General features: G+C 39.3%; 1 protein-coding gene across 1 annotated transcript in view; it reads left to right on the top strand.

The window, feature by feature from the left end:
* Positions 1-5970, top strand: part of C6 (complement C6) — a 90116-nt gene extending 84146 nt beyond the window's left edge. The window contains exon 18 of the mRNA XM_055601133.1: positions 5558-5970. Coding sequence (XP_055457108.1) covers positions 5558-5739 — 182 coding nt within the window. The 3' untranslated portion in view covers positions 5740-5970. The remainder of the gene's footprint in view (positions 1-5557) is intronic.
* The last annotated feature ends 7827 nt before the right edge of the window (positions 5971-13797 follow it).

Raw genomic sequence — 13797 nt, 5'->3', positions numbered from 1 at the left:
AAAGAAAGAAAGAAAGAAAGAAAGAAAGAAAGAAAGAAAGAAAGAAAGAAAGAAAGAGAAAGCCTAAGAACCACTGCAGTAAGGGGAACACTGTTCTGCCCTCCAGTTTCAAGCCCTTTCCATACCCCAGTTGAAGAGTCTTCATGAGAATTACCTAATTTTTCCCTGTTGTTTGGTACTCAGTTGAGCCAACAGTGCTATCTAGATCAGACCGGGTTTTAATGTGACACCAATTGCTGAAACTTTTTCCTAAATTTCTTTAATTCTTCTACTAGTGACTGGCAGGCACTATGCAGGATTAGCAGTATTATTCAATCAAACATTCTGAGCTCAAGGTTTTCCCCTATGAAACAGTCTTTGATCTTCTACTGCTTCTCTTTCTCACTATGAGGTCAACCAGATGTCCACAAAAAGCTCTGTGACCCATGCATACAGGGTCCTTTCTCACCCAGAGGTAGATTCTCATTCTCAGAGCACAGCTTAGCAAGTAAATGACTCCTATTGGCCAGAAAGGACTATTTGCTCAAAATTGCTTAAAATTGAACTACCAATATTTTACTGACAGTCTCCCTCATTTGAGTCACTAGAAAGACAGCCAACCCCACCAAAAATTTGTTCCTGGTGCCTCACACATCTCAGGTGTTGCGCTGTAAACAATACATATACACAAAATATTAAATGGGAAATATTTTATATAATATTCTATAAATTGATGTGTTCATTTAATAAAGCATGATATAAATATAATTTCTGTTCCTGATATTACTGTCACATAATTTTTAATGTCTACAAGAGTCTGCATGCAAATTTTAAATATGATTTATTTATGCAATGTTTAATTAGATTAATTTTTCCCTGATAGGTTGGTATTATAAACAGTGCTATTACAGATAAATGTGTCAAAAAAGGTTTTGTTAATCTAAAATTCTTTCTTTAACATATGCCTTAGAAAATGAAACTTAAAAGTGAATAATATTTGATGATGTTTTTATTTATGTATTGACAGTTCCTTATAATATGCTTTTATCATAGTCTTCCCATTCCCCAAACTTCTCCCAGATCCTCTCCATAAATATAATTTTAAAGTATAAAATGGTAACTGACAGAATGCATTAAAGTACTTTCCAGAAGTGTTTCTGTGATAATATGCTCCACTTTATCACATATGCTACTCACCCACTGACGCTCTCACCAAACCTTGCAGTCCTCACTCCTTCATAATCTGTCAATTTATTGTTAAGATGTGCCATTGCACTCCCGTTCTCCTTAAATGTATTGCTGTTGGCATCACATTTGTGACCTGAAAGAAAGTAGAGTCTTCATGGCACTGCATCAGCTCCAGAAAAACATACACCCCTGAAATGGACTGTTTCATACAATTTATAAAAACGGAGATTAGGATTTAACAGAATCAATAGGTATCCATATTCTCCTTCTGACACATTTTCAAGAAATGTACCTGAAACTTGGAAGTAAAGCACACACTGGAAATCTGTGGAGTTGTTCCATCTAAAACCATCTCATGTTTGTAAGTATCTCCTTTCATTTCTCCATCTCTGAAAGAAGAGGAAACATCTTACCCAAGTCCATTCTCGTCCTGATCAGTTTAAAACTGATGATAAAAATCATCATCTTTAGCAGGCTGCAAGCCAATAACAGAAAGAAGACAGTGGCTTCACAAAGCATAGGCCATCTGATGGAGCCCTTACTTTAACCTCCATGCCATATGTGACCAGGGCAATTCGACATAAGAGACAGAAAACAGTGGCCTGCTTCATATTTTACCCAGTTCTAGCCATTATGAAATCTCTTAGAAATAAAACCTCTCATATCAATATTTTAGCTATTTGGCCAACAATATGAACCACCTGGCATATCACTCAGAAACAGTATGTTGAGGTAGAACAGAACTGCAAGTATTATAGAGAATTCTTTCTGTATTTAAATACAACCATTCCCACTAAGAAATGTAATAGAAGGATATTATTGTCAGAAAAAGAGAGAGCCAGTCATGGAAGCTCACATCTGTGATCCTAGGATTTAAGATGCTGATGCAGGAGGATTAGGTGAGTTCAAGACCAACCAGTACTAAATGATGATTCCCATGCCAGGCTGGCATGTGAGACTGTCTCAAAGTTCATCCTACAAAAAATACATAAATAAAAGGGATTTGGACAGCCAAATGATTTTTCTTAAATGTTCTCTGACTTGTTAGTGGAGTTGGCTATCTTTCTAGTGACTCAAATGAGGGAGAATGTCAGGACAATATTGGTAGTTCAAATTCAAGCAATTTTGAGCAAATTTTTAAATCTGGATTTAGGGAAATATTTAAAGTTATTTTCCTTTCTTTGCAATATGGAAGGTCTTTATGGAATTCTTCCTTTAAAAAGATTTTGTTTTATTATTTTTCCATGAATTATTCTACTCAAATCGGCGTGACTTGAAAATAATTGCGGCAATACAACCTCATTGAAATATGTGCTTTACCAGTGTCCTGTCACGAAGTGTCCACAGACGCTCTGAACACAAGTTCTTTCTTTAAACGAATACTAAAAAGTTTGAATACTTAATCAGTAATTCTCAAACTAATGGAATGTTTGGGGTAACCAAGCTAATATATAAACATTTCTTAATAAAAAATGTTTACCTATATAATTAAAAGAATAATTTTGCTTCTGCACATAGTCAAGTAACTAAAAGCACTTTTTTTTTCTAAAGAAGTGCTCAGCCTCAGTACTATTTTCTATTTTTATTTATTTTTTGGTAATTTTACGCATGTATACAATATATCTTCAAAATATCCAAATCAAACTTTCCCCCAAATCAAACTCTCCTCAGCCATACTCACAGTACTTCCCCCTCCTCTCTCATGTCTCCTCATCATCATCATCCTTCTCATCTTCATCCTCCTTATCCTTCTGTCCTCATACTCATCCTCATCATCCATAATTCACTGACTACGGTTCCTGCTTCCTGCATGGTTGCGGAGCCATCCACCTGAGCATGGAAAGCCTACCAACAGCCACAAACAAGTGGAAAAGTGATTCCCTCTCCCCCAGCAAGCAACAATTGCCAATAGCTCCTTATCCTATGAGCCCCCCTGCCTTTTGACTGGTTGTTTCATGCAGGTCTTACTCAGGTAGCTACAGCTGTCCTGAGTTCGTAAGTGCATGGCCACATTATTTTCAGAGAACAGCATCTCAACAGTGTTCCACCCCATCCTCCAGCTCTTAAATTCTTCCCACCCTCTCTGCTTTGAGATCCCCTGAGCCTTTTTGGATAGGGTTGGATGACATAAATGTCCTACTTAGGGCTGAGAATTCAAGGTCTCCTATTCTCAGCACTTCCACCAACTACGAGTCCCTACATTGACTGCGCATGACAAAAAGAAGCTTCTTGGTCCAAGGTTGAGAGCAGCACTAACTTTTGGTGTACATATAATTATTTAGAAGGCACTTTGACAATGTCTATTTAACAAAAGAACAACATCAGGGACATCACACACACACACACACATACTCACTCACACTGTTCCTCAAGCCTATGACCTTTCCAGCTATGGGCTTTTAACCAGTTTTAGAATACCAGGCATGAAATAGCTCCTGTGGATTAGGCCTCGAATCCAATCATAAAATATCCGATCACATCTCTGCCCATCTTTAACTGATCAAAAGTCAACACCACAGTGAATTACGCTGGGAGTAGCAAACACTAATGTACTTACAAAGAAAGAAAAATTTGGAAAATGCATTTTATACCCAACCCGCACACTGCAAATTGTGGTCCAAATGATGTTAAATTGAACTGAATGCCATCTTGCTTGTGTTCGTGATTACACTGTGCTCTTTGCTACTCTTTTCTTCCCTATATAAAATGATTTTTCGAAAAAAAAAAAGAATCTAAAGTGAAATATCAAAGAAGTAAGATGTTCTCTTTTCAAAACTTAGAAAAGAAATGGCTCCCTTAGGGAACCTATTTTTATGGATATTAAATGTTCTGTCTGAATCCACTACCAACCAACAGGAAGGGGAAATTCGTTCAACAAAAACCCATTAGGCATCCCACCTATGGAAGTTTCCGCACAGTCTGGTGAGGGCTGAACATAAAGGACTTTTTGTTTTCCTCTGATTGTTCACAGTCCTTGGAGAACTTACATTAAACAGTTCTTGCATGACTCACTTTAATGCAAAGCAGTGTGATGAGAACTGTGAGACGGAGGAGAGTCTTATGACCTGGATTTTATAAGCGTGGAAGTGTGAGAACTGAGTGTTGAAGGATCCGTTGCTAGACAGGGTAGGAATGGCTCTTATGTGCTGAAAATAAACAGGTTTGGTGCATGTAAGTCATAATAACACAGAAAGAATGCTGGTGGTACCTTCCCAAAACCTGACAGAACTGATTTTCTTATACAAGATCAAACAATGCCTTGGCTTTCTCCAACTCCATTCTTCAGACAATGAACGAGATTTCCCAGTACTATTACCTTCTCTGGTTAACTTCAGACTATCTGAAATAGGCAAGTTCTGAGTTCAACAGGACACTCTCCCTCTATAAAATAAAGTAGAGAGCAATCCAGGAAAGACATCTGATGGCAATCCCTGTCCTCTACACACACACATACACACACACACACACACACACACACACACACACACACACACACACAAAATAAAAAAAATGACCATTTCCTGAACGCAAGATTTGTATGAATTACACAGCAGTTAGATGCTTCCAAAGACAGCTCTCACAGGAGAAGCATCCAAATTAACTGCTTGTTAAAAACACAGGTACAACCAATATTTTAGTATGAAATGAGTAAATATGACATAGTTATATCAACATGATGAGGCTTTTGGGTCACTTATTACAATACCTGACCCTACCATTTACTAACTGCTTGATCACAGGCAAACTCTACAGGACAGGTCGTAGACTTGTAAGGATTCAACAAAGTAGGTAGTCCTTGGCATCATTTATTGTTTCAGAGCTCATGTCCAGTAAATAATAACTGTAATGTTAATAAGAAGCACCTAGACTAGGGTCAGATGGAAGGGGAGGAGGACCGCCCCTATCAGTGGATTTGAAAAGGGGCAGGGAGGAGATGAGGGAGGGAAGGTAGGACTGGGAGGGAATGATGGAGGGGGCTAAGGCTGGGATAGAAAGTAAATATCCTGTGATTAATATAAAGAAATAAAAAGTATAAAAAATAAAATAAAATAAAAGCTAAAAAAAAAAAAAAGGACAGGACACATCACAGAACTTGTATAAATGGTTTAACAGAGTGAAGTGAGAAAAGCAGTTCAAACAATGATTGGTTGTGACCCCTGAGGCAGAGAAGGGGTCACAGTGTCCTAGTTGGATAATCATGCTTGCTTATGAGGGCATTCTGCTGTCTTACATTCTTATCTTGCCATCCAGCAACTGTTGGGTATTTTCGGATGTCACCCTAGTTTCAGCTTTCTCTCCATTGCCATCAGGGAACTATAGAAAAGGGTTAAGTAAAAGCAAGCCCGGAAGGATTTTTCTGTGATGACTCACACTGCCTCTTTCATTGCAGCCCTCACTTCCAACTGTATCTGCCTGTTGCCTCCACAGTGCCCCAAGGATGAAAACCAACTCTACTGTGTCAAAATGGGATCATCAACACGTGGGAAAACAGTAAACATCTGCACAGTGGGAGCCGTGAGGTGTGCAAACAGGAAGGTGGAAATACTGAATGCTGGGAAGTGTTTGGATTAGCATAGCTCCTGCAAAATGAACTTACTAGTCAAAAACAATGCCTCTAAGAGCAGGGCGGGGCACAAGGACAGGGAGTGAGGAAAGTGAATGGATGGGAAGAAAATATAATGGCACATAGGTTCACGGATGCTGTGATAAAAACCCGTTACTTTGTATGATAATCTTTAAAATAATGTTTTAAAAGTCACATGATGAGCAAACTGGCATAGCCATAAATTTCTGGACAAATTATTTTGTGTTGTTTTCATATTATCTCCCTGCCACCAACTATGCCATTTTAGCAACCCTGTCTGATGCTAGCATATGCTGTCCTGTATCATATTTCTGAGCTGAAATGTCTGTATCAATCTGGTAAAATTTCCTACGCTGCACAAAACACATTGGGACTTCAGAGGACCTTTGAAGCCAGTGATCAATATGATCCTCACAACTAGAAATAACAAAATCCATCACATTTGCAATGGATCAATAAACAGAAAGCTGCAGAGTCCACAATACATGTTACAAATAGCCAACCTTCGTGTATTCATTTCACAAATAATCTCTCAGTTTCTACAGTGTAGTAAGTACATTGAGCATCGTTGGCCATCCTGCTGGCAACCATCAGAGGGTCACATTTTAGAAACACCTAGTTTTGAGATGAATCACCACACACCTGCCCTGCTTTTATAGTTAATGTCAAAACCTTAGGCTCTTTTTTTTTCCAAATTTTTATTTTTTATATTAATTACAGTTTATTCACTTTGTATCACAGCCGTAGCCCCCTCTCTCATTCCCTCCCAATCCTATTCACCCTCCCTCATCTCCTCCCTGCCCCTCTCTAAGTCTACTGATAGGGGAGGTCCTTCTCCCCTTCCATCTGACCCTAGTTTATCAGCTCTCAATAGGGCTGGCTGCATTGTCTTCCTCTGTGGCCTAGCAAGGCTGCTCCTCCCTCAAGGGGAGGGGGGAGATCAAAGAGCCAGCCACTGAGTTCATGTCAGAGATAGTCCCTGTTCCCCTTACTAGGTAGGTAACCCACTGAGCTGCTATGGGCTACATATCCCAGAAGCAGAAAGACACACACAGTATATACTCATTTAGTGGATACTAGACCTATAACATAGGATAAACATACTAAAATCTGTACACTTAAAGAAGATAAACAAGAAGGAGGACCCGGCATAAGATGATCAATCCTCACTTAGAAAGACAAATAGAATGGACATTGGAAGTAGGAGAAAACAAGAAACAGGACAGGAGCCTACCATAGAGAGCCTCTGAAAGACTCTACCTAGAAGTGTATCAAGCAGATACTGAGACTCATAATCAAATCTTGGGCAGAGTGCAGGGAATCATATGAAAGAGGGGGAGTTAGTAAGACCTGGAGAGGACAGGACCTCCACAAGAACCAAATATATCTGGGCACATGGGTCTTTTCTGAGACTGATTCTCCAACCAAGGACCATGAATGGATATAACCTAGAACCGTAGGCTCTTACTTCTTACCCTACACGTGGATGTGTAGGAGCTGTTTTCCTGATCTCCAGCTCTGGGGCTCCCACTTCAGGGTTGGAGGCTGTGAGCCACAGCCACCTGGTAGAAATCTTCCCACACTTTGCATATTAAATGCAGCCCTTCCTCCTTTCGCTAATCATAAAACGTTGACAACATCTAAAAATCTTGTAATATAAAATGAGAAAAATGAGGAAGGAAAAAACTTTGAAAAGACATTTTCCTAGGCAATTAGAGTTGAGTGGGACTTCTACCCTAGTATTCACTGGCCCATCCTCCTCCCACTCAAGCCACCCACTCGCTTCCGCTTCCAGAAGTGAGCGTGGTGAAAGCTAGTATGCCTCCTGCCTGCAGCATTCCTGAGACAACTGAAGAGTGGGACACATAAGACCGCATCCCAAAGAGAGCCAGCTGCAAGAGGCAAGAAACTTTCTTCAATGTTGACTTGGCTCAGCTCTCCTCTGAATCCCATTACTCTCCCCTAGGAAAAGGATCTCACAGTAAAGGAACCCAGTGCGGGAGAGAGGGATGGTCCTGTGAGCACATTCATTCAGTGTTCACTCATAGTGGGAGTTCTAATTCCCTTCTCTCTCCTGGGTGGAAAAAAAAGGAAGAATGTAACAGACACCCACCCCGCAGCCAGATGACCAAAGCCACCAGGGAGTCATTTGTGGAGCGAGAGCCTTTACAGTGAATGTAAGCAGGCACAGCAAGAAACCACTGGACACAGTCATTCTCCATGGATAGAAAGAACAGTTTTAATAAAGAAAACTGGCTGCCTTGGACAGTAATGAGCAGCAGCCAGCTGCAAACACTCATTGGGTTACAGAGGGACTGGGGTAGCAGTCAGCAGCTCAGACAATGCGACTGTGATCAGAAGAGCCGTCCAGTGATGGCTGACAGCTGCAGTCAGGAGCTTTCAGACAAGCCACTAAGGGGCTTCTGAAAAGGACTTCCTGTTTCTGTTTCCTTGAAAAACCAAGCTCCGGTGGTGTCGAGTGGAGGCCGCTTCTCTGCTGCTTAACAGTAAGGACACTCCTGGTGGTGGTGAGATTTCTAAGAGGGTCCTGAAGGTGCTGCTCCATGTTGAAGCACTTCCCCCTTCTGTGGTGGTGGCCACTGGTGAAGTTAAGTTATGAAAGGAATATCAGCTCTGACATGGAGGACCAAAACAGAACCAATGTTTAAAAACAGAAACTGACTAGAAATCTATGTGGTCTTCCAGACTTAATGGGAGCAGAAATAAATTTGACAGAACATGGCAAAAGCTGGGGCTCTCATAAGCAAGGGCTACAAACTGGTTGGCTAAAACAATAAGCATCTGTTCTCTGACAGTTCTCCAGGCTAGTAATAGGAAGGACAATGTTTTAAGGACCAGTTCACTCTGAAACCAGAGGTCCTTCCTTGCCTCTTCCAGCTGCCAGAAATTGCCAGCTGTCCTTGACATTCTTTGAGGATGCATTGTCTCCATCCCCACACGACCCTGTCCAACCCTTCTTTCTGCACAAACCAGGATCCACCTCACCCTCCTCTGGGACTCCTTTGGGTACCTGCATTCACATGTATAAACACATGCATAAGGACCATTAAAAATAAGAACAAATCTTTTAAAAGTATTTCCTGTTTACTGTCCATAGTATAATCAAAGATAACACCAGCAATAACATTCTTTTGATTGAAAACCAGTCACCGTTGCTTTAAAGTATTTCTCTTTTCCTTTTAATGATATTTTCCCTTTTAATGATGTTAGTTGTTCTTTTACCTCTTCAGTTACTTTTTGTCTCCAAGAACGTTTTTAGTGCACTAACCTATTAAAGTCTACATTAAGCTAATTTGCATACCATTTACCAGTTGAATTCTTCACACTCTGATATTAATATTAATACAGCAATTTAGTACAATAGGTGTTAACAGCTAGTAATAAAATTATCATCATGAAGCAGAGAGCAGCACCAGAGTATATTAAATATCTGGAATTTAGATTGGGAATCTCCAACTCTGTCCTAGACAATTCAACAAATTATAGATCAAAGGTAAGAGCTTTAACTTCCAAGGCTAATGGAGAAGATTGTTTCTGTATGCATTGCCTGTGGCGCTGAAAATTAAATCATATTTTTTAAATATAGATTTTGAGTTGTTGATTCTGTAATATGCTGACAAAATATGTGAACTCCCCCATTTAAAGGATTGTATGAATTTGTCAAGGTCTTGGGACATTGTAGGAACATGATCTTGAAATTCCAGTGCTCTAGTGGATACTTCAGCTTTACTGAACAGCTCCTCTTCCAATATTCAGTAAAGATCGACACATTTTAGGTGGTTTTCCCCTCCTTTCTACAAAAGACTTCCACAATCCTCAATGTTGCTTAGCTTTGAAGGTTGGAAAGCTACACCTCATCCACATCCTCGTCTAAATCCTAATCCTCAATGAGAATCTGATGGATCGTGATGATTCTGTTGGGCTTGGATGCCAAACTGCCCTGAAGCTTGATTAATTGGATTCCAAATGGCTGGTTTCCTCTAAGGTCACCTTTGTTCTTTTGGAATTCACTGCAAGTGGAATCAATGAAGCATCCTACTTCTAAGCAAACAAATGGCCTGCAAAATCATAGTTGTACCCAGTCTGGTACGCATGTGAGACAGGCCACTGCTTCCCTATTTGTCTTCTTGACAAGTCTGGCTGCACAATTTTAGATCCACATGTCCACTGTCAATTAGTGAAGGTAGATGTCACCAATCAAGGGGCTCTAGGGGACAGATGGTACACAGAAAGTCATACAGAGATTTATATCAAGGATGTTTATCACATTATTTCTAATAGCAAGCAATGGCAGACCTTAAATATCTAGTAATAAATTATGGTCATGTCAGATGATAGCAAAGTATGTGGGCACTGATATCTTTTTTAAATGACTTTAATAACGATGTTAAAATCCTGGAAACCAGACTACGAAATTTCTGTGTATACAAATAGCTTTTAGTCAGGCACAAACCTGTAATCCCATCACTTGGGAGATGGAGGCATGGAGATTGAGGTTCAAGTTCACCCTCAGTTATATAGTAAGTCTGAGACCAAACCAAACTCCATAAAACCTATTCCCAAACAAAACAAAAATAAAATCATGCCTAGAAGAACAATGACTAGGAAAACAAGTACTACAAAACGCAAAGTAAGTTTTATTGGCCTTTATTCTTGTGCACTGTGGTTTTTTTTTTCTTCTAGATTTTTTTTATCCAAACTGCATGCACTTTTTAACTGGACATGAAAATTTATTTTTGCCTTCTTCTTTATGAGGGCAGGTAGTTAATTCTGCTGTGTACACAGACTGATAGCTTGGATAGAACGGGCCTCCCTAATCTGAGTTTACTCATAGGAGGGATGTTTGGCAATTTTTAGTCAAATTTGTGAGCCTCGTGCGTATCATTCATTCATTTCCAAGCATATCCAAAAGTCCTGCTGAGTCACAAGAATTAAGCTTATAATAATGCAGATGTTAGAGATGAACCTGGAGGTTAATGCAGAGATCCTGAGGGCGCTCTTAAACCGCTATCCTACACAGTAGGAAGCGGAAAGTGACTACTAAATGTTATAGATACAAATAATGTCACAAAAAAATTAAGTTTTTACGCTAAACAGTTAAGTTTGAAGATCAAGCCTAGGAGCTGGAAGAATTGCTCAGCCACTAAAGTGCTTGTAGTCCTAACCTGAGTTCCTGGATTCAGATCATTAGCACTCACATAAAAAAAAAAAAAAAAAAAAAAAAGCAGCGTTTGGTGGCACGCACATCTGTAATCCAGACAGAAGGATTTCTGGAACTCGCTAGCTAGTCAATCTGGCTGAATCAGTGAGCTCAAGCAATAAAGGAGGACATTCATTGTCCCCCCTCCAGCTTCCACACAGAGGCGTGTGCACCTGTGTATAGACAGACACACACATATTCCAAGACTTCAACATTGCTAACAAATCCTGAGTGGCTTTTTAAGCTTAAATAAACCTCTCCTAAATCCAGTTTCTGCAGGCAAAACTAATAGTAATAATAAGATAAAAGGTCAGGTTCCTCTTTTTTCCTATAATGTGGTTGAAGTGTGTGTGTGTGTGTGTGTGTGTGTGTGTGTGTGTGTGTGTTAATGTAATTGACAAGAAGATTAACCCATAGTTCCCCATCTTACTTCACAGTGAAATGACAGATGCTCAGTTCACTAATGTGAACCGAGTCCCAGCCCTCTGTTGAATTTCTGTGGATATGTGCAATGAGCAAAAGAAAAAATAAAACAAACAAACAATAAAATTGCAGTGACCAACAACAGTTTCTTGTTTTCAGCCGCTAAAATGGAATGATTTGTTATGTCTTCACGTAGTTTCCCTGTGTGATATTAGCTGTGAGTTCAGCAAATGATATGATGCCATAAAAAGATAATCTCTTTCACTTCCCTAAATTGTGTTCCAGAATACTGTGTCTTCCCTGGGCCTCGCTGACAATGGAAACTGATGCTTCCTAACATGGTCTATAATCACTAGCAGACTTGGGGGGGGGGGGGACAGAGAAATTAAATCAAAACAGAATAAAGGGATGATGATATTTCATTTTTAAGTATATATATATATTGAATTGCATCCACCAAGTTATAGAGAAATTGATTAAGAGAAATTAAAATACAATGAGGAAATAAACCCTTGTATTGAGACTTTACCAAACAAGACTTTAAAAAAAAAATCCAAAATGTTCAACACTTTCCTATCATGGTAACTTTTATTCTCCTGATGCAAAAGTAGTCTCTGAGACTTACTGCCTCCATCTACTAGCCTAGGCCTAGTTCTGAAAGCTTCCATACAATCTAATCTAGTCCGAGAATGTTTTCAGTCTCTGAGACTTACAGCTAACTAAGATCACCCTTTCCAGTTCTTTCTCACTGAATAGCTCTGCTTGGCCTCAAGATAACTCTAGCAATCTATTCTAATCTTCAGGCTCCTTCTCATTCTCTGGTTCATTCTGTCTTCACCTGTGTCTAGCTAGTTCTCCCTTCAACCTGTCTCTGTAAAACTCTTCCTGTAAAACTGCCTTTGAATCCCACGAACTGAACTGCCATGAACTCAACTCCACTGCACTGTCTCTCAACCCACTGACTCAACCAAACCATCTGAACAGCACCGACTAGAACTCATAGCTCTGTATGCCTTTGTCTCCTGAGTGCTGAGATCAAAGGTGTGTACCGCCATGCCAGGACCTAAGCTTCTCTTTACTTAAAACTTGCTCTATACCCAGAGATTTGTTTGCCTCTGTCTCCTGGCATTAAAGGCCTAGCTGCATTCCTGCCACAGGGATTAAAGGTATGTGCTAAGGGCATGTCTGTATTCCAACCAGAGTAGCCAGGTTGCTGGATTAAAATCCCTCTACACTTTCCTTGGAAACTATTAAATTTAAGTATTATTATGGAATCTTGGAAATGTTTGTTGTTTTTACAAGTATTAAAGAGTTAATTAAATCTGCTTTATATTTTTTGATTACCAAGTCATTCTCTAAGCATATTGTATACTAATTGCTTACCAAAGTGAATTCTAAAGAACTCTAAAACTCATTTACTATAATGTAGAAGAGGAGTCTTTATTCCAATTTTTAACCGTGTCATAGAGCTTAAAATCTAATATATCTGCAGTAGCAGGAACTATTTAGTTCCCTGTCTCCCCCAAATTCATTCATTCCTCCACCTAAAGGCCTGCATTTAAGGAGAAGCTATTGCTAATATGAATAACACTGAATAATAGTCACTCAGTGAGTGAATCGTAATTGGTTGCGGTCAGTCAACAAGGTCCCATCTTCATGCCCATACGGCTGAGACTAGTGTGTGCTACACACTAACTCAGATGAGGGGCTTCATCTAGATGACTTCTGAGAAAAGCTTTCTCAATCTTTTTTATTGACTAAATTTACTCTTTACTTTATTGAGTAAATGTACTTTTGCTCAAAGATGTCTTAATTCAATAGTAACTGTTTTTAAAAACTGTGTTTTTAAAGAACTGTGTTATTTAAATGACTATACAAGTTACATGTGAAAAGTTATATTAGTATTTCAGAGGTTGTCAATTAAAAAAAAAAAGACTGAAGTTTTTGCTTATTCACAGAAAACCTTGTGCTTAGTGTCCATAATGCCACAGTAGAATCCAGTGACATTGAGGCTTCTACACCATGAAGAAAGCAAAGACGCATGGAGAGGCAACATGCACTGACCAAAAGGCAAGAGTTAGCCCGGACCTTGGTGCCGATATCAACTATTGGAATGAAAGAATGAAGACAGCACCAAATGTTTACAGATTCCAAGTGTTTGGAACACCTAATATGGAGTCTTTCTTGAGATAGCAAGAAGCTGAGGCAACCCACGTCAGTGTTCTCACTCCAAACTCCTGATTCACAGAACCCACAAGAAGTACAAAGGAATTGTTTTATACCAATGATTTTAAATTGGCTTGTTATATAACAATAGATAACCAAAAATAGTTCTGTGAGGAGTGTCTGTTCTTAGGAGATATATATATATATATATATATATATATATATATATATATAT

The sequence above is a fragment of the Psammomys obesus genome, unplaced genomic scaffold (genome assembly GCF_907164565.1).
Source record: "Psammomys obesus unplaced genomic scaffold, mPsaObe1.curated_primary_1811, whole genome shotgun sequence".
Classification (NCBI taxonomy): domain Eukaryota; kingdom Metazoa; phylum Chordata; class Mammalia; order Rodentia; family Muridae; genus Psammomys; species Psammomys obesus.
The sequence above is the reverse complement of the archived record's forward strand: the minus strand, read 5'-3'. Positions and strand labels throughout refer to the sequence as shown.